This window comes from Siphateles boraxobius, unplaced genomic scaffold, assembly GCF_051911475.1.
Source record: "Siphateles boraxobius isolate OS27281-9 unplaced genomic scaffold, OSU_SipBor_1 29, whole genome shotgun sequence".
In the NCBI taxonomy this organism is placed as follows: domain Eukaryota; kingdom Metazoa; phylum Chordata; class Actinopteri; order Cypriniformes; family Leuciscidae; genus Siphateles; species Siphateles boraxobius.
In genome coordinates this window covers 160,818-180,206 of record NW_027508908.1, presented here as the reverse complement: position 1 = coordinate 180,206, position 19,389 = coordinate 160,818, and the positions used below count along the sequence as shown (strand labels likewise).

Genomic DNA, 19,389 nt, shown 5'->3' with positions numbered 1-19,389 from the left:
AAACAGACTATTTAACAGTATTCCCCATCCACTTCCATTATATAGATTAGAAGAACACAGCCTCTGTGTTCAGATCATTCTATTGCGCTCGATAAAATAATAATAATAATCTGGGTTTAGCACGGAATACGAGTCTATAGTCCACAGACTTTTTAAAACAGTCTCCGGTTTAAAATAATCTTTTATGTAAGTCTTCCAGGAAGCACATTCAGATATTCGTTAGCAACATACGTTGATGCAGCATCAGTGCAGGCTGGCTTAAACTTCTCCATTATTTATATAGAATTAACAGATTCTCATTTCCATGTTTTTTTTTATTTTTTTCATGTTTCTGTGGTCATAATTTAATATGTAAAACATTAATTTCAAAACATATTTTCTGCCGATATAATTAAGTTTAGTTTAGTTCCTTTATTGTCCACAAGTGGAAATTTGTCTTTGGCTTCACTTTACAACACACACACACAAGGAAGGACACCATAACATAACATAACACAACATAACAATATACCTAAAAAATATAAAACAATAACATTCCCATATGTACACAATCTATACATACACATCCACCCCTACTCATATTCATATCTTCTCAACGTTTAAAATTCTAATGTTAACTCGAGTGATGTTGTGCTTTTTGTCACATGCTCGATGTGGGTGGTGCAATTCTAACCAATCACAGTGTGCATATGTAAAAACAAGTGCGTTCTCGAGCGCCGATTGGCTAGTGCCATTGAGATGACGCAGCGTCCCCGCCTCTATCCGGAAGCGGGCTGTCATGTCATGTGACTTGTTTGTTGGCGATTTGCTGTACGAAGCCGCATCATTTCATTACAGCAACAAACAAACAAACGCTTGTCCCGTGTAAGTCCCCCATTCCCCCTTCTCCGTGATGGACGAAACGAGCCCACTAGTCTCTCCGCTTCGCGATTCTAACGATTTCAGCTACGGTCCCACCGAGCCGACGAGTCCCCGGGGTGGCTTTGGAGGCACGCCGGGTTCAGTGGTGCGTCTGCCGGCTGGGAGTCCCGGACGGAGCCGCGAGCGACAGCCGCTTCTGGACCGCGATCGAGGTGCGTCGCCGCGGGACCCGCACAGGAACGAGTTCCCGGAGGACCCGGAGTTTAGAGAGATTATCCGGAAGGCAGAACGGGCCATCGAGGAGGGCATTTACCCGGAGCGCATCTATCAGGGCTCCAGTGGCAGCTACTTCGTCAAAGATTCAACAGGGGTGAGAGTTCATCATATCTGTAATCGTTACATATAATCAGTTTCATGCGCATTATTCACGAGCTGAGCGTGTTGTGTGTGTGTAACTGTATTGATGAGATCACAGTAACAGCTGTGTCATCAGGTCAGGCCTCGAGTGATGCAAAAAACACACATCTGAAGTTTGAGCTTTTACAGGACGTTTCTTCAACTGCAGGGACTTTATATATTTTTATCCAATTAATGTGGTATTGAAAATCTGAAACTTTTCACACCTCTATCATTGTTTCAGACCTAGATGTGCAATCCTTAATTATAAAAATGATGAATGAGACATGTGATGTGTGGAGGTAAAAACAGGTAAAATGGAGGTAAGGGTCGGACTGCAGCTTTATCAGGGCTGTAGTTCAACATCTGTGCCAACATTAGACTGTTTTGGGCATGATGCCTCGGTTGGCAGCTCACTAGGTCTTAGGTCAATAAAATAAAGGCTTACCAGCACTTTCTCTCTCTCTCTCTCTCTCTCTCTCTCTCTTCAGTGAAATGACAGAGCAGTGCTTTATTATCATGCTGTCAATTACCCAGCAGATACGCACTACTATTATATGAAACCTGTATGTTCGGTTAACAGCGCTCATAAAAGACACAGATCGGCTTGATCAGGAAGATACTATAATATTCCATTTATTAACATTAACTACATTAGTTAAAAATGAACTAATAATAAAGGCATTTGTTGACCCCTTGGTACTGTTATGTCACAAATTTGAGCGATCATCATAAATTAGCTATCACTTGAAAGCTTCAAACACTCAAAATTTAATAAAAACGTTTTGAAATTTGGCATTGAGTTACCATGGAAACGGCACTTTAAATCCTTTTAGCGGCTCCTCCCCTAGTGGGCGGAGTCAATTTTTCTATTTTCCCCCCCAGGTTTTTCTAATCTTGACAAATCACATATCGTTGGAAAGGTCCGAGTCTCAAGGTTCCATATAAAGTGACTGTTTTATGATATTGTGACAGAAATGTATTAATTTGTTAAAGGAGAACGCATCAAAAAACATTCAATGGATTGTGGGTTTCCCCCGTTGGCTATTTTTGGTATTACGCCTGGAACAAAATCTCATGGGAACTTTAATTTTTGTGATATCAACTTCAAATTTGGAAAACAACTTGGTTAGACATATGGCTTTGATTTTATAGAAATTTATTTTTGTAAAATATATTTTGAATAAAATATTTTCTTTTAGTACAGTACATTTGCCTTACAGTAAACTTTCATTTTTTAATTTCGCTTTCACTTCAGCAATAATCTGCGAAGTGTCGTCTTTAAAAAGAGAATAACCTTATTCTGTATTTTATTCTGTAACGTTTTACTAATACAGTATTAAAATCAAAAAGTTGTATCTATTAACATTATTAAATTGACCTGATCTAACACAAATTAACAATTAACAATTCTATGTTGTTTCTTTTCAACATAGAAAAAAAATATCTTTTCTAAAAAAAAAGATTAATGTATTGCTCATGCTCATGTTAGTAAATGCATTAATTAGTGGGTCCTTATTGTAAAGTTTCCATGTTTATTTGCTTACAGAGAAGACATAAGTGTACATAAGACATAAGTAAGTCTTCAGCTGAAGTAAAATCAAGTTAAATATTTGTATTGGTCATTGTTGTCAGTCGGGCTGTAACTTTCTAAATGCAAAGAGTGTTTAGAAATAATGACAGATTTCTCCTGTGTGCATTGTTATTTTAGTATTATTTTAACTTTATTATAACTTATGGTATTTAGAATTTTTTCTAACTTAAATTTTTTTTTTTAAATTATATGTGCTTTTGTCACAATGTTTCTATTTAGCTTTTTTTATTAATTTTAGTAGCTATTTAAAATGGACTAAACTTATTTAATACAATGATTCAATGACACTTATTGGATCAACAATTATGTTTAGTAGTTTTACATTAACAATAACAACCCTGACATCTAGTATACAGCAGAGAGAAGTGTGACGGGTTTATTTTCAAAAGTATTTTAAAAATACAGAACTGTGAAGGGTTATTTAGTAATGATGGGTATTTCATCAGTAAATAGACAGTTCCTCACTTCTTTAAATGAAACCCTGGAATAACCATGAGAGAGTCATAGTTTAAGACCTGGTTTAAGACTTGTCACATGCGTTAAACCGCCTAATTTCTGCCATATGACTTGTGTGTTAGACGTGTATGAGGCTTTCTTTCATTCAGCCACAGAATCACAAAGCCTCAAAACTCTTTGGACCCGGTTTGCACTTTGATTCGCTTCATTCGACGAGTGTTCAAAGTTTAAAATGAGTTCTATTGATTATATTTATCACAAACCGACTGATTGTTTTATTGTGCCTTTTCAGAACTGAGTGAATGTTAATCCTTGTAGAAAAGATGGAGTTGAACAAACAGTTTCACTTCGTCAAGATGAAGAGGAATTGAGATTTACTACGTTTTCTGTGGTAGTTCTCGGGCCCATCGTGTTATTCGGTTCTGGTTTAATTTTAGTGTAGTTTAAAGAGTTGAATGTTTAACCTGAAAATACAAGTGGAAAAGGTTGTGAGCTTTCAGTCAGAAGTGACACACACACACACACACATACAAGCTGCAAACAAACTCATTTTTTATTTCTGAAGTAAGTTAGGAAAGGTTGACTTGCCTTAATCAGTTAGCACATGATTATTAGTCATGATGTGTTTAGTTAGTCAGACTGTAGGGGTCAGAAGTGAGTTGATCTGATGTGAAGGGCTGGTGTTCGACCTGTCTGCAGTGAACACTGTTGCCTGCGAGCTTCATCTGCTCACTAGTGAGTGTCTGAGCACATGACCACATGCACGTCAGGTGGTGCGCCGGGCCAGTTTCTCATTCACTTCAAATCAAATCAGAGATGAGTCACGGAGACCAGATGAAGTCTTTGTTAAATGTCACTTTTAGATGTGGAAATCAATAATGTGTCTGAAAACAAGGAAGAATGAGTAACTGTTGAGTTAACTATGTGGGGCGTATAAGCTTGCATGGCTGTAAGATTTTTAATGTTTTTGAAAGAGTCTTTTCTGCTCACCAATCCCAATTTATTTGATGAAAAATACAGTAATAACAGAAATATTGTGAAATATTATTACAATATAAAAAAACTGTTTTTGCGAATATATGTTAAACTGTAATTTATTCCTGTGATCAAAGCTGAATTTTCAGCATCATTACTCCAGTCTTCAGTGTCACATGATCCTTCAGAAATCACTCTAATATGACAAAAGAACAGCATTTATTTGAAATAGAATCTTTTGTAACATTATAAATGTCTTTACTGTCACAGTTGATCATTCTTGCTGAATAAAAGTTTTAATTACTTTAAAAAAAACGTACTTATGGCAAACTTTTGAACGACAGTGTGCAAACTGTTGCTTTGCAGTTGCAGTGTTTTAAACTCAAAATAATTACACATTTCTGGAAAGCATCTGGTATTACTGAAAACGTAGCGCACTTGGTTTAGCATGAAGTTGTAAATGTTATTCTGGTCTCAGACCCTGTTTACTTTTGGTATTAAGATGTGTTTTGGTCGATCGGATCACAAGTAGACGAGGGAGACACATTCCCGTTCACACCTGGTGTTTTAATCCGTCTCTTTTGTCCACTTTCAAACACTTCTGTCCTGATTTCATCGAGGGGAGGGTCTATGGGCGGGTAAATGTGTGTGTTTTCAGGTCTTTCGATCTAATGGATGAAATAAGCTCCCGCTATTAACATATGAACACGACTGGAGGCGACAGAAAAACAGAGATCATCAGAAGATGATCGGAGATTATTCAGAAGATTGTGCTTGATATGTTTTTCATCTTCAAACCAAACATGAATCTCCAGCCGATAGTTTAAACCCCGTCTGGCTAGAGCTCTTCCCATAATGTTCACGCATTAGATCAGTAGACGGAGAGAAGACGGTCTTTTGTGGCTGTTTGAACACATTCGACCACATGAGTGTTTACACTACGAAAGCAATCCGGTCGAATACGTTTTCAACTTCCTCTAGAAGTGGTGGAGCTCAAAAAGCTTTAGACCCCCTTTACACGTTTAGCATCGTCCACTTGTGGTTCAATCGGCCAAAAAACATCTTATAATACCAGGAGTAAACAGAGCCTTGGAAGTGAGATATAAAGTGTACTGTAGCATTGAAGGGATTTCTCTCTTGACTTTAAATGTTTTTCCACCAACAAGCTAAAACAGGTCCAACAGAAAACCTGACCTGCAATCTCTTATTTTTTCCCCAACAGAAGGTCATCGGAGTCTATAAACCAAAGAACGAGGAACCGTACGGCCAGCTGAACCCCAAATGGACCAAATGGCTGCAGAAGCTCTGCTGTCCGTGCTGTTTCGGCCGGGACTGTCTGGTGTTGAATCAGGGTTACCTGTCAGAAGCCGGCGCCAGTTTAGTGGACCAGAAACTAGAGCTCAACATCGTGCCGCGCACCAAGGTATGACAACTACACCCACATATGGGCATATTCACTGAAACCAAAACCAAGGTGAACGAGGACGTGAGAATGTTTAGTCGTGAGAGTTTCGTGTTTGTTAGTCAACCTCTTTCATTTCCTGTTGTTGCCACACATAAAAACAAACTAGTCAACCGCACGGCTAAACATAACGGTTACCTCACACTCGCACACCAGCGCTATTGCTGAGTGTTGACAGAGAAGACAGACATGTCCTAGGGTTTACAGTCAAACCAAAAAATATTCAGACATCAGATATCATTTTTGATAGTGGCACTATAGTTCATTTATGTAAGTGAGGAAAGCTAAATAAAGTAAACTCTGACATATTATACCCAAAAATTATTCATACAGTGGACTACCAGTAAAATTTATCAAAAATTTGGGAGCAAAAATTATTTAGACACTTTGAGCTGACCATGTTTTGCTGAATTGTTTTTTCTGTAATTGCTCACGTGATCTTTTCACAGCACAGACTGAACATGATGAAGCATTGCTTGGTAATCGGTTGAGCTAAACTGGTATTATCTAATTGTGTAGTTACATTTAACAGATGACAGATATTCAACATAATTCATTTGTGAGACAGTCTAACAGAAGGATGGACAAAACCAGTGAAATATCAACTGATTTGATAACTCTGATTTCATTTCATATTTTATTACCGTTTTCTAAACTATAATAAACTGTGATAATGTAAGAAATGTTGAAGGTGTCTGGATATATTTTGGTTTGACGGTATGTTCACACTTTGCACTTTTGGTTGATTAAAGTGAACCCTAAAGTGTGATTGCTCTGTTAGTGTGATTTATTTGAATAAGTGTGAACGCTTTCGTCTGCACACTGGTGCACCAAACAAGCGGACCGAGACGCTGGAAAGATGAGACTCGATCCGCTTCCAAATTAACTGGTGCAGTTCGAATGAAATATGAACACAACATGGAACAAAGACAACCAAAAACAGGACATGATGTGACCCTAAACCGAACAGAATCCTCAAGTTTTTTCTCATCATAGTCGTGATGTTGCCCATAGCAGTGCGTGTGCGTGAGTGTGTGAGTGTGTGAGTGTGTGAGTGTGTGAGTGAGTGTGTGAGTGTGTGAGTGTGTGAGTGTGTGAGTGAGTGTGTGAGTGTGTGAGTGTGTGAGTGTGTGAGTGAGTGTGTGAGTGTGTGAGTGTGTGAGTGTGTGAGTGTGTGAGTGTGTGAGTGTGTGAGTGTGTGAGTGAGTGTGTGAGTGAGTGTGTGAGTGAGTGAGTGTGTGAGTGTGAGTGAGTGTGTGAGTGTGTGAGTGTGTGAGTGTGTGAGTGAGTGTGTGAGTGTGTGAGTGTGTGAGTGTGTGAGTGTGTGAGTGTGTGAGTGAGTGTGTGAGTGTGTGAGTGTGTGAGTGTGTGAGTGAGTGTGTGAGTGTGTGAGTGTGTGAGTGTGTGAGTGAGTGTGTGAGTGTGTGAGTGTGTGAGTGTGTGAGTGTGTGAGTGTGTGAGTGTGTGAGTGTGTGAGTGAGTGTGTGAGTGAGTGTGTGAGTGAGTGTGTGAGTGTGTGAGTGTGTGAGTGTGTGAGTGAGTGAGTGAGTGTGTGAGTGTGTGAGTGAGTGAGTGAGTGAGTGTGTGAGTGTGTGAGTGAGTGAGTGTGTGAGTGTGTGAGTGTGTGAGTGTGTGAGTGAGTGTGTGAGTGACGGAAGGATTCCTGCTGCTGTTTTAAATATCCGTAGTAAAAGCCGACCAATCAGATTGTGAACGTGTCCCCCTATGCCTTTAGGTTCAGTATCTTTAGGTTCTGTGTTAAAATGCCAATGTGAACGCTAAGCGAACCAGGAATAAATGTATTTTTTTATGTGGTCTGGACCAAACGAACCAAGCAAACCAAACTACAAGTGTGAACCCATCCCTATATAAAGCGTTCTCTGTGCTTTCTTTCAATACTGTAGTACCAACTTGTTTGTAAAACATATTCTTTGACTGCCCAATCTTTAATGTTATGAGACGCCACTTTTTATCAGGACAAACGTTTAAGGACTTATTTATGGATCGAGAAAATTTCTTTTTTACAATTTTTAGCAAAAGTACATCTTTGAATTATATTAATTTTGGACATGTACTTATTCTTTTTTTGTTTTGTTGTTTGGTCTAAGTTTGTTTTCATCATATTGTACTTATGATATTATGTTCTTAATTGTTTAATATGTATCTGCCATGTAATACCTTGTGATGCTGATATGGCAAGAAACTCAAATACTGAGACTACTACTGTGCTCTCTTTCTCTTAGGTGGTGTATTTAGCCAGCGAGACCTTTAATTACAGTGCCATCGATCGAGTAAAGTCCAGAGGAAAGAGGTTAGCTTTAGAAAAAGTGCCCAAGGTGGGCCAACGCTTCCACAGGATTGGCCTGCCACCTAAGGTAAGCTTCATAACAGCGCCACCTTTCTGCCTGGATGAAGATGACACATTTTTGGCTCTTGTAGGTTTATACGGTGTTATTTTAACATAATTGTGTGATGCTAGTTTCTGTTGGCTGTTGTAGGTTTGTGAACTGGTTTCTATTGGCTTTTGCAGGTGGGCTCATTCCAGCTCTTCGTAGAGGGGTATAAAGACGCAGATTTCTGGCTGCGTCGGTTCGAAGCCGAGCCTTTACCCGAAAACACTAATCGCCAACTCCAGCTACAGTTTGAGAGACTGGTGGTGCTGGATTACATAATCAGAAACACAGGTAACCACAGGCAAAGGCCAAACAAAAAGACTAAAACACATTTTAACCTTCTGTTGCTCTTCGGTCATTTTTTCCCCCGAATTTTTACTTCATTGGAATAGTACGAAAATTGGTAAAGGTTTTGGCACTTGCTATGTGAACGCAAAAAAATAATCATGGACATGATTCGAAAAGGTTAAATGGTCCTGAATAAACTTGTCACACTTGTGCTCCTCGCGGACCGGATTGGAAATGAATGGCAGACAAATTTTATCTAGTGGACACTTTTGGTACTGCAGCCAAAAGATTATTTTATTAAAAAAAATCCACTAAAATATTCAATAAAACACGCAAAGAGCACCAGAGGATGTATCGTCTTTATTTTAACACATATTGTTTGTTTGTGTGGTTGCATGGATCTGTAGACCGAGGAAATGACAACTGGCTCATAAAATATGACTATCCGATGGATACGTCAAGCAACAGGGTGAGTAACCAGCTGCTATTTTAGATATTTATGTGAGATTTTCCATCCCTTTCTTGTGTTTTCATGTTCATGTTTGTGTTTATCATTCAGGACAGTGATTGGGTGTTAGTGAAGGACCCCATCATTAAACTGGCAGCCATTGACAATGGTCTGGCCTTCCCTCTCAAACACCCGGATTCATGGAGAGCCTGTAAGCCAATCATCATCCACCTCACAAACACATGATCATCTACTGGCCAATCACATTGTAATATTCATGAAAAGTATTAAATACCAACTTGTTCATTCATTTGTTGTAGTTCAGTGTATTTATTGAGTGTGTTTTCCTGTAGATCCGTTTTACTGGGCGTGGCTGCCACAGGCTAAAGTTGCGTTTTCCCAAGAGATCCGAGATTTAGTTCTTCCCAAATTTTCCGACCCAAACTTCATCAAAGACCTTGAGGAAGATCTATATGAGCTTTTTAAGGCAAGTCATTAAATTTAGCTGGGGACTCGCCGATATGTTTGTATATGTTATGAAATTAATGCTCAGTATTGACTTTATACTTGCATTAACTTTGACAGAAAGATCCGGGCTTTGACCGAGGACAGTTCAAGAAGCAGGTCTCAGTAATGAGGGGACAGGTGAGTCTTTAACATCTTTTTAGTTGTGTTTAAAGGCACTGAAAACACTAACCTGATTTATAGTAGTATTATATTATCCGGTAAGGCTTGGCAATAAATCAGTATTGATATTCATTGAGAAATATAAACCCACAATATCGATAATAAACTTTTGAGTAATATTTTATATTTAGCGTCTGACGTCAAATACGCACTGAAACTCAAAAGTCTTCATGACATCCCGCCAAAATAAAAGTTTGTTTTTTCTTGAAATTATGACAGACATATATTACTATTGTATAGTAAAAAGTACTGCATTTTCCTTAAAATTAATATTATTATATGATTTTATATAGGAGAACTTATTTGACAAAAATAAAAATGCAATTAATTGCTATATTTTATTTTTCATAACATTTTACAAGGTGATTAACTTTTTATGAGGTATTACTTTATTTTAAGGTGATGTAGTTACATGTTATTACATGTACTTACTATAGTTATAACAGTAAATTATGCATAATTACAAGTAACGGTAACACTTTATTTTAGTGTCCTTGTTGCATGTACTTCACATAGTAATAACAGTAAATTATGCAGAATTGCATGCAACCAAACCCTGCCTACCCTTACCCTATAGTAAGTACATGTAGTTAATTAATATTACTCAGTACTTAAATATTTTACACTGGAACAATTACACCTTAAAATAAAGTGTAACCCAAGTAACTAACCCTAAACTTAACCCTATAGTAAGTACATGTAGTTAACCTTAAAATAAAGTGTAACCTTTTATGAAAATTTCATTAGACACCATTTCGATAATTATGATGAACGCAGAATCCAAAAAACTAAAAAATTAAACAGATTACAGAATTTTCAGTGAAATAAAGTAAAACTGACTTAATGGTTCCTAAATTAAAAGGCAGCTTTCTCAAACAAGTTATGTTTACATTAATTCTTGAGGTCTAACAAACATCTGCAATGCATTTCCTTCCACAATAATGGCATGAAATGAATATTGTGATAAATCTGGCCGTGTTTACTCGCGTTTTGGTCGATCGGATCACAAGTAGACGAGGGAGACACATTCCCGTTCACACCTGGTGTTTTAATCTGTCCTTTTGTCCACTTTCAAACACTTCTGTCCTGATTTCTTCGAGGGGAGGGTTTACGGGTGGGTAAATGTAGGGTCTTTTTCAGATCTTTCAATCTAATGGATGAAATAAGCTCTAGCAATTTACGCGAAATATGAACACGACGGGTGACGACAGAAAAACACGAAGATTGTGCTTGGTACGTTTTTCATCTTCAAACCAAATGTGGGTCTCCAGCCGATAGTTTAAATCCCCTCTGGCTAGAGCTCTTCCCATAATGTTCACGCATTAGATCAGTAGACGGAGAGAAGACTGTCTTTTGTGGCTGTTTGAACACATTCGATCACAAGAGTGTTTACACTACGAAAGCAATCCGGTCGAATGCGTTTTCAACTTTCTCTAGAAGTAGTGGAAAGTGGACGAGCTCAAAGCGTTTTACACCCCATTTACACCTTTAGCATCGTCCACTTGTGGTCCAATCGGCCAAAACGCATCTTAATACCAGGAGTAAACAGAGCCATTGGATAGTAATTGATGTGGAAAGACATAATTTAAACATTGAAAAGGTCCTTACCCTGAAGTTTTCAAGAAGGGTAATGATTCATGTGAACTCTAATACGGTTCAAAAACTATGCAGGCTAAAATTGCAAGAAAAATAGCTTAAACTCTGGGAGCAGCTCTCATTCTCGACATCTCTTTCAATGCACTTCTCCCGCTGAGATGTTCCCGCTCATTCCCTGTCCTGCGCTCCTCTAGATCCTGAATCTGAGCCAGGCGCTGCGGGAAGGCAAGACGCCGCTCCAGCTGGTGCAGATGCCGCCGGTCATCGTGGAGACGGCACTAGCGCCACAGCGGGCCAACAGCGAGTCCTACACGCAGAGCTTCCAAAGCAGAAGACCCTTCTTCACCTGGTGGTGATCCGGGCTTTTATCTGTGTGTGTATGTGTGTGTGCAACCTGATTTTAGTTGCATTTTTGTTTTTCATTTGCAATTTGGGAACAAATGAAAGTGGGAAAAGATCCAGTAATCGACGAGAAGCCTTTTCCACACACATATTTCTGAAGGAGAGCATTGCTTTGTGGACTGTTACACCGTATGAACTTGCAGAATGACTTGCATGTCAGTAAGACAGTGAAGGAGAAACTTTCCGCTGTAGTGAAACCTCCACGCTTGACGACTGGAACTACTGCTCAACTCTCATTCATAGGCGTGTTCTGTTTTTTCTTGCCTTTGTTAGTTTTGTTTTTTCCTCACAATCATTGAAAAGTCACACACTTTCTCCCCTGTTTTTTTCCCCGTTAGCATTATATTTTTCTACATTTTTTACGTGCACTTGTCTGTCTGGAGGCGGAGTCTCCTCGGAGCTCGACTGAGCATGTGCAGAAACACTGGAACGTTCCATTCTCACGGTGACATCATCCTTCTTTGTCTTCATAGTTTGATTTCGTTTGAAAATCAGAAGATATTATAATTTTTTAAAAAGTGTATTCACAGGTGTCAAAAAAACTGACCTTAAAACGTGACAATGGACTGTATGATTTGTATGTAATGTATTTAATGAAAGATGCTAAAGCTATAACAGTGCGATACTCAATAAAAGAACGGACTCGAGTTTCATTTCAAAAACTATTTTATTGGAACTTCCAGCTTAGTGACAATGAGAAAAAATAACTCTTGTTTTTGTGCATGTTGTAGTGTTCAGAGAAATGGATTTTGGCTACATATTTTCATCTGTATTGCTTCGAAAAGTCTGTCGAAGTGACAGAAGAAGACATTAAATATTCAGCACTAATGATTAGTGTCCAGCATACCTCTATACTAATGCATCATTTACACATTTACCACAGGCTAAAACGACTAATGATTCGAAGAGAATGCACTGTCGCAGCAAATGCAAATACATTCTTCTATATTTTAAGATATTGAACATTAAATACCACTGGAAGGCAGAACACTCCCTGAAAAAAGGGACTACTGAGAAACTAGTGTTTTGGAGGAAACAATGCAAGCATATATCGTTAAATAATAGAAATCCAACACTCTTCGGCCCCATACATTGATATAAGTGGTAAATAAAAGCTGTCAGGGGCTCTGGAAGCTTCAATGAGACTTACATCACTGCATTTAAAGAGAGAGTTCACCAAAAATTAAACTTTTGTCAGTTATTCACCCAAGTTGTTCCATACCAGTACAGTTTCCGTTCAATATAATTACAATGAACACAAACACAATGACTGAATGGGCATGGACACAAAACAGTAGGGACGCACGATATATCGGCCACCATATCGGTTTTGGCCGATATGTTCATCTTTAATGTTATCGTTATCAGCCCGATAAGAAAATTAGGCCGATATTTTAAAGCCGATATATAATGGATTATTTCCTTCAGCTGAGACACTTCAGTCTTGATTTTAAATTGCTTGAAATATGATTGGAATCACTTCAAAAAAGGAAAATATAGTGAAGTGCAACATGTGCAGCGCAAGTCTGTCATATCGGCTACATAAAATTATAATGAGAACATTATCCTGAACATGGCTTTTAATGGTGAGACTTTTGTTTTTATAATCAGGCTCTCAAAAATTATAAAAAATTTTGGATTTAGATTTATCGGCCAATATATCGGATATCGGCTTTCAAATATAAAGAGGTATCGGTTATCGGCCAAAATTTCCATATCGGTGCGTCCCTACAAAAACAAAAAGACCAAAGAGGCAGTTTAAAATAGTCTATATGATTCATGCAGTATATTACAAATCTCCTGAAGTCACATGACTTGACTCATGATGCATGAGCTCTATTTTTAACCAGTTTTGCTGTGATTTTGTGTCATTTTCTGGAGCTCAACACCATTCACGCGGGTTTTGTAGAAAAGTGCAGCATGAATATCTGTGTTCTGTCATCTGGGGTTTGGAACAACGCGAGCATGAGTATAAATACCAACTTTTGAGTGAACTAACCCTCTAATAGTGTGTTGTGTTGACTGCTGTTGTGCAATCGGGTCCGAGGATGCGCGAATGGCACAAACCCGTAAAAAGTGTTCATTAAGGTACAGCAGGTCTGTTATCCTGCGGGATTATTGTTAGTGTCAGGTGCTGTAGTGTTGATCGTTGCTCGATTAAGACTAGTGTTTGATTGAGGCAGCAGCTTCAAGTAAATCTGTGCTGACGGAGAGTCTCCCAGGCTGTAATCTGATTGAATGCATTCGGTAATCCCACACTGCTCCACTTCCCGTTGTGGACATTAGTGTCGGATCCGGTGCAGGTAGCGTTCGGGATCTTTCTCTGGAACGGTGTTCCAGCTCCAGCGAGGGCCACCCGAGGGTCCCTGAGTCTCTTCCTCGGGGAAGTCACCTTGATCACATGATCCAGCTTCAGAAGAGCTCTGTCCTCCACAGGCTCCCAAAGCAGACGAATCATCGTTATCATTGTCGTCTTTATCTTCTCCAGTTGTGACTTCAGACGTCGGTCCCAGTGAGCACTCGTTGATCCTTATGGATGATAAAATAATAATGCATCAACTTATTAGATGCAGATCATTATATTATATACCAATGCTACATTTTTCTAAATGTCATAATCGTTTGTTAACAAACAAGTATTCATTGCTTCAATGAGCTCATTGTTTCTGCATTAAATTATTACATTGTTTAAATTAATAAATGTTTAGCTAACTGATTTTGTATATGTATATTTCTGAAATACATAACTTCTAAATCAGATCACTCTAAATTGTAATGTGGACACATGCATTTTCTGTAAAGCTGCGTTAAAACGATGTGTATCGTGAAAAGCGCTATATAAATAAATTGAATTGAATGATTACAGTATTCTTATGCGTTATCTAATGTTCACAGGTGTGTGACCCGTGGTTTTTCTAGTCTGATTACAGGGTCTTCAGCATGCCAGGGTTGAGTGGCTGATCTCATCACCTACATTTGTTGAGATTAGCATGTTTCAATTAACACACACACACACACACACACACACACACACACACACACACACACACACACACACACACACACACACACACACACACACACAGTGGCAGTAAAGCTGATGTAGTTGCCATGTGCATCAGAATATAGCTTTATAGACATTTAAGTAAATCTACAAGGATGGACCCTGCAAAATCATGTCCGAGCCACATATAACCCCAAAAACAAATGAAAAATGTGTTTTTGCAACTTTTTTTATGACACCTAAGCACATTTTCACTATTTTTTTTTTAATTCTCATTCTGAAATATGCATTTTATTGGAATAAAACATTGTAAACTAAAATTCGGCAATACAATGATTTTTTATTATTATTATTGCAATCAGCACAAAAGGCAGTAAACAAATGCCAATATGATGTATAAATACTTTACTAATATAAATAATGTAGCATTATTATTTTTGCATTACCAGTAATGAGAATGAGGTTTGTTTGGGGTTTTTTTTAACCTAAAAAATAGTTTACTGATATAAATATTATTATTATAGTACTATAATACATTGCAAGTAACAAGAATGAGTATTGTTTTTTTAAATAAATAATATATATTATTAAAATATAGTCATATATACATAAATATATTACATTAAAAAAATCTATCAGTATTTTTGCATTGGAAGTAATGAGAATTACTTTTGCATTGTTTTTAGGGGAAATTATCCTAAAGTAAGCTTCAGTTCCTTTATGCAGAATATGTCATCTTATTGTTTATCTTTTGATTTTGAGGTAAAATGTGACCTGAACATGTTCTTGATAGGTTTTGTGAGATTCACCCAAAAAAAAAGATGCTTTAATTGACAGTTTTAGTTGCATTTCATCTGCTAATGAAACTAAATGTGCCTTCTTGAAGGAATTGCAATTCGATATACAAGCGTTACAATGCTTTAAAGTGACAGTTAACAAAACCAAAAATAGCCTTTATTTTGTAGATCACGTCAGTTTGAGTTGGTACGACTGAGGACTAAATTCTTAGCCAAAATTCAATGCTTACATTACTCAACAAAAAAAACCCTATGTTCTCATGCACCAGTTTCAGTGTCTCTCACCTGAGGTGTCCAAACGCTCGGACCCATCTCGTTCCCGTCGTGTCTTTATGAGACTCCACCCTGAGGCCGCTTCTGTTCCTCGCTCGGACTCTGAGTCCCACCAGCGCCTGTGCCAGACCCGTCTCCACCTCCGCCATCCCGCCATCCTCCGCCTCCTCCTCCCGATCCCCCCCGTCCTCAGCTCTCCGGTTCCCCCACACCATCCGGGCTCTCTGCTCCGCGTCCGGGTCGCCCGCCGCCTGGAAGAGCCGCTTCAGCTGCCGCAGGTTCACACCCTGGAAGATGTTGGCCGTGCCGGACTTGCGGTTGCGACGCTCGGAGGCCGACGGGCGGGGAAACGTGGGCTGGGACGGGCCTGCGAGAGCCGGGGCTGAGGCCACGTCCTCCATCTGTGGGGCAAGAGGGTCATGAGGGGTATGAAGCACTTCTGAGAAGCCCACATGCAACGTTTGTGTAAACTACAGTAGTCAACATTTAAGTGGATCAAAAAAGTTCATCAAAGTTGTCCTGAGACAAGAACAGGTATTGTTCACAATTCATGTATAACTTTGATGAAAGGTTTTGATCCACTTCAAATGTTGACTACTGTAGTTTTGTATATGACTGTAAAGATGTTTTTAATACATACTGTATATGCCTATATATTGTGGTAACGAATTAAGAATTTATTTCATAATTTTAGAAAATTTTTAACACATTGTAATAATTTGTTGCTTTGCATGTTTTACTTAAAACGACGGAACGAATTAGTACATCATGGCCACAATTTACTAAAATGAGGGAACAAATTCTTAATTCGTGGGACAAAATATATATTTATTTATTTATGACAAAAAAAGCTTTATGGCAAGAAAATACAGGTAAAACAATTATTTCATGAATTGGTTTCATTTCATGAGTTATTCCATGAATTGGTTCATTTTGAGATTTTGAGATGTATATTTTTGTCCGCTGTCATGTGCGGGGATCTTTTATAACGTGTTCTGGACTATTGGAACGAAAAAATGCAAAATACACATTTAAGTGTTTATGTTATGACACTTATCTATTTGCGTCTGTAGATTTCAAATACAATGTTTATTTTTCAAGGTAATTTTCCAATTCAGCAGCACTTACATATCAAACCATACATATTCCTATCTATATTTGAAGGATTTTACTTCTTCATATAACATTTTATTCCTAAAAACATGGTAAGAATGTATTTTTATGGCTGTTGATGTGTTAAAGAGAAATCCAAAGTCCCATCTGTAAAAACAACAAAAATTAAACAATTTTGAACCTTTCTGTTTTGGAAATGTATGCAAATCGACGCATGTTTAATTAGATCATCACTTTTTTTTTTTAATTGTCTTAATGTTCTGTGATTATTTAACTTGGAAAGTATGCTGAAATCTAGTTTTGTTTTGTTTTTTACCCTGTTTATCTGTGGTGTCTTGCCTTAAGTAGGTACGTCACTGGAAAAAGAGTATTTAAACCGCAAGTTCAGACATTAGCCTACTGACCTCCATTGACAAAGGCTATTATCTGCCATTGAGTCACCATTGCCCATTATTACAGCAGTCTAAGCAGGGGAAAACAAATCTATGTTACTCTTAAGGACCATAAAAAAACCCTGTTCATTGGTTAAACATCAAGTCAGAAGTCAAGTCGAATAACCTTTTTAATTTTGTATAGTGCTTTATACAATACAGATTGTTCCAAAGCAGCTTTACAGTAATAACAGGAGAATGATTCAACGATGCAAACAGTTCATTTAAGTGTAACAGCAGATCTAAAAGAAAACAGTGGCAGAATGGAGAAAAAAAACCTTGGGAGAAACCAGGCTCATTCTCCTCTGGCCAACGAACAAACACAGAATACAAGGATCGTTTCATAGGTTTAATGTAGAAAGAGGTTTTGGTCACATGATGAGTTGCGACATTTACAAGCAGCGGGTAATTTGCAGGGCTAACCAGCCAAACCCATGCTCCCCTGGTCTGAACAATAGTATACAGTGTCTATGGTCAGAGCAGAATACTTGTGTATTGTTAACTTCACAGTGTTACAATTTATTGTCAAACAGTTTGCATAATGCAGCGCAAAATTGGCAGACCCATCAAACTGAGAAATAAATGTTACAAGTCTGGCCCATATTACTTCCAGTTAATTTATCACACTGGAAATGCAATGTTAATTTAAACGCACTGCATTGTGGGATACATCTGCACAGGCATGTTGTTGTTCACTGCACACTTGCAGGTAGTCTGGATAGTAGGCTACGTACTTATAAAAAATAGTTAAAGTATGAATATGCTATTTACATAAACCACACAATGCATTATTGCTCAAAGATAAACATGAATGTCTGGTTAGCTTGTGATAATTTGGTCTTTGCAGAAAAGGACTCGTTCGCGTTTTGTTGACGCGTAACAAACGATGAAGTTAACGTTACGTCAACCGAAGTCATCTAAAATGCAAACGAACTTAGAAGACTCGAGCGATGTATAATTTTATAGGTAGATATTGTTTGGATGTACATTCTGGATTCGTTTCTAAAATGTCTCGGGAAAATAAAGATTAAATGCACGATTAACTGGTTTAGTTGATTTGCTTCGGTGACTGGAATTTGCCACAAAGCCCGTGCAAGTTTGCAGTACGGTGAGTCACGTGACGACATTAAAGTGACGCACGAGCGCAAGAACATCCGCAGTGACAGCTGCGCGAGGACAGTCAACAAAAGCGCTAATGAAAACATATTATAGCAAATAACAAAGCATAAGTTCAAGAATAAACGCTCAATTATGAGTGACGAAATGAAGGATCACAAAGCGCATAATCGCGTTAACCGTATTTCTAGGTGGGAATTCGGATCCGCTTTGCTGCTCTCTAGGAAAAATAAATGAAAGGAATATTAACGACACAATAATGCAGAAAACTACTCACCTTTTCTCTCTGAACTAGTGTCTTTGTGTCATTTGCATGTTGTATCTTTGGAATTGCTCTGTGTAAAGCAGCAGAATGCTGTAGTAAACAGCCTGACTGTGTGTCTCTGTCTGTGTCAAGCGAGCGGAACGGACAGAAAAGTTTAACGCTGTGACGCGTCACATACTGTACCGCTCTGGCCAATGAGAAGACTGGAATAGAAGATTCATCCCGCCTCCAAGTTTCTTCCAGCCAATTACAACACTCATTTGTGTGTGTGTGTGTGTGTGTGTGTGTGTGTGTGTGTGTGTGTGTGTGTGTGTGTGTGTGTGTGTGTGTGTGTGTGTGTGTGTGTGCGTGCGTGCGTGCGTGCGTGCGTGCGTGCGTGCGTGTGTGTGTGTGTGTGTTTGTGTGTGTGTGTGTGTGTGTGTCACTGAGAAAGGTGTCCTTCATTGACGTCAGTGCTGCTGCTACTGAAGCCAACATACGAAACTGTCTCGAGAAAATGAGAGAGAGAAACTCAGTTACTTCATTCTGGTGGTGTTAATAAGGCTACATCATGTATAGGCCTAAGCTATATAAATCTTTAAAATGCATCAGCTTTAAGAATTAGGTGATTGTTAAAATTATTAAAAGCTAAGAGCATGATTTTTCTTAGAGTCTGTCACGATTCCAAATTGTTTTCATAATTTCCCAACAGCAACAGAAGACAGAGTATTTGGCTCTGCATCAGTAAGTTGTACTTTTCCATTACGTATCATCAGCTTCCTGAAGCAAAACATTAAAGATGAACATACATTGCTATAAGCATAAATAAATTGCTATGATGAACACAAATTGC

The 19,389-nt window shown here is 38.3% G+C and overlaps 2 protein-coding genes across 5 annotated transcripts; one reads left to right on the top strand and one right to left on the bottom strand.

Moving 5' to 3' along the window:
• The first annotated feature begins 754 nt into the window (after positions 1 to 754).
• On the top strand, positions 755 to 12,205 carry pi4k2a (phosphatidylinositol 4-kinase type 2 alpha). 2 transcript variants are annotated; one of them, XM_077245836.1, is made up of 9 exons: positions 755 to 1,231; positions 5,505 to 5,705; positions 7,988 to 8,119; positions 8,275 to 8,428; positions 8,833 to 8,894; positions 8,985 to 9,084; positions 9,227 to 9,360; positions 9,459 to 9,518; positions 11,351 to 12,205. In XM_077245836.1, the coding sequence occupies exons 1-9, from the start codon at positions 893 to 895 to the stop codon at positions 11,510 to 11,512; spliced, it is 1,344 nt and encodes a 447-aa protein (XP_077101951.1). In that variant the 5' UTR covers positions 755 to 892; the 3' UTR covers positions 11,513 to 12,205. The 2 variants fall into 2 exon arrangements, with proteins under 2 accessions (XP_077101951.1, XP_077101952.1); XM_077245837.1 differs by having other exon boundaries at positions 794 to 1,231; positions 9,227 to 9,364; positions 9,463 to 9,518.
• A 1-nt stretch (position 12,206) lies between these two features.
• On the bottom strand, positions 12,207 to 18,738 carry avpi1 (arginine vasopressin induced 1). Of its 3 annotated transcripts, none has more exons than XM_077245866.1 (4): positions 18,570 to 18,738; positions 17,150 to 17,208; positions 15,645 to 16,033; positions 12,207 to 14,087 (listed from the first exon to the last, which is right to left on the bottom strand). In XM_077245866.1, exons 2-4 carry the CDS (start codon positions 17,153 to 17,155, stop codon positions 13,841 to 13,843), a joined length of 642 nt encoding a protein of 213 aa, XP_077101981.1. In that variant the 5' UTR covers positions 17,156 to 17,208; positions 18,570 to 18,738; the 3' UTR covers positions 12,207 to 13,840. The 3 variants fall into 3 exon arrangements, with proteins under 3 accessions (XP_077101981.1, XP_077101984.1, XP_077101983.1); XM_077245869.1 differs by having other exon boundaries at positions 17,062 to 17,208; positions 18,570 to 18,683; XM_077245868.1 differs by having other exon boundaries at positions 15,645 to 16,027; positions 18,570 to 18,675.
• Between the last annotated feature and the right edge of the window lie 651 nt (positions 18,739 to 19,389).

Bases quoted from the DNA above. Each gene is read 5' to 3' on its own strand.
- pi4k2a (XM_077245836.1), top strand. From the start codon at position 893: ATGGACGAAACGAGCCCACTAGTCTCTCCGCTTCGCGATTCTAACGAT. The intron at 8,429-8,832 runs GTAACCACAGGC...ATGGATCTGTAG, and splicing joins TTACATAATCAGAAACACAG to ACCGAGGAAATGACAACTGG. The intron at 9,361-9,458 runs GCAAGTCATTAA...TAACTTTGACAG, and splicing joins ATCTATATGAGCTTTTTAAG to AAAGATCCGGGCTTTGACCG.
- avpi1 (XM_077245866.1), bottom strand. The intron at 14,088-15,644 runs GTGAGAGACACT...ATCATCCATAAG, and splicing joins CGAGCGTTTGGACACCTCAG to GATCAACGAGTGCTCACTGG.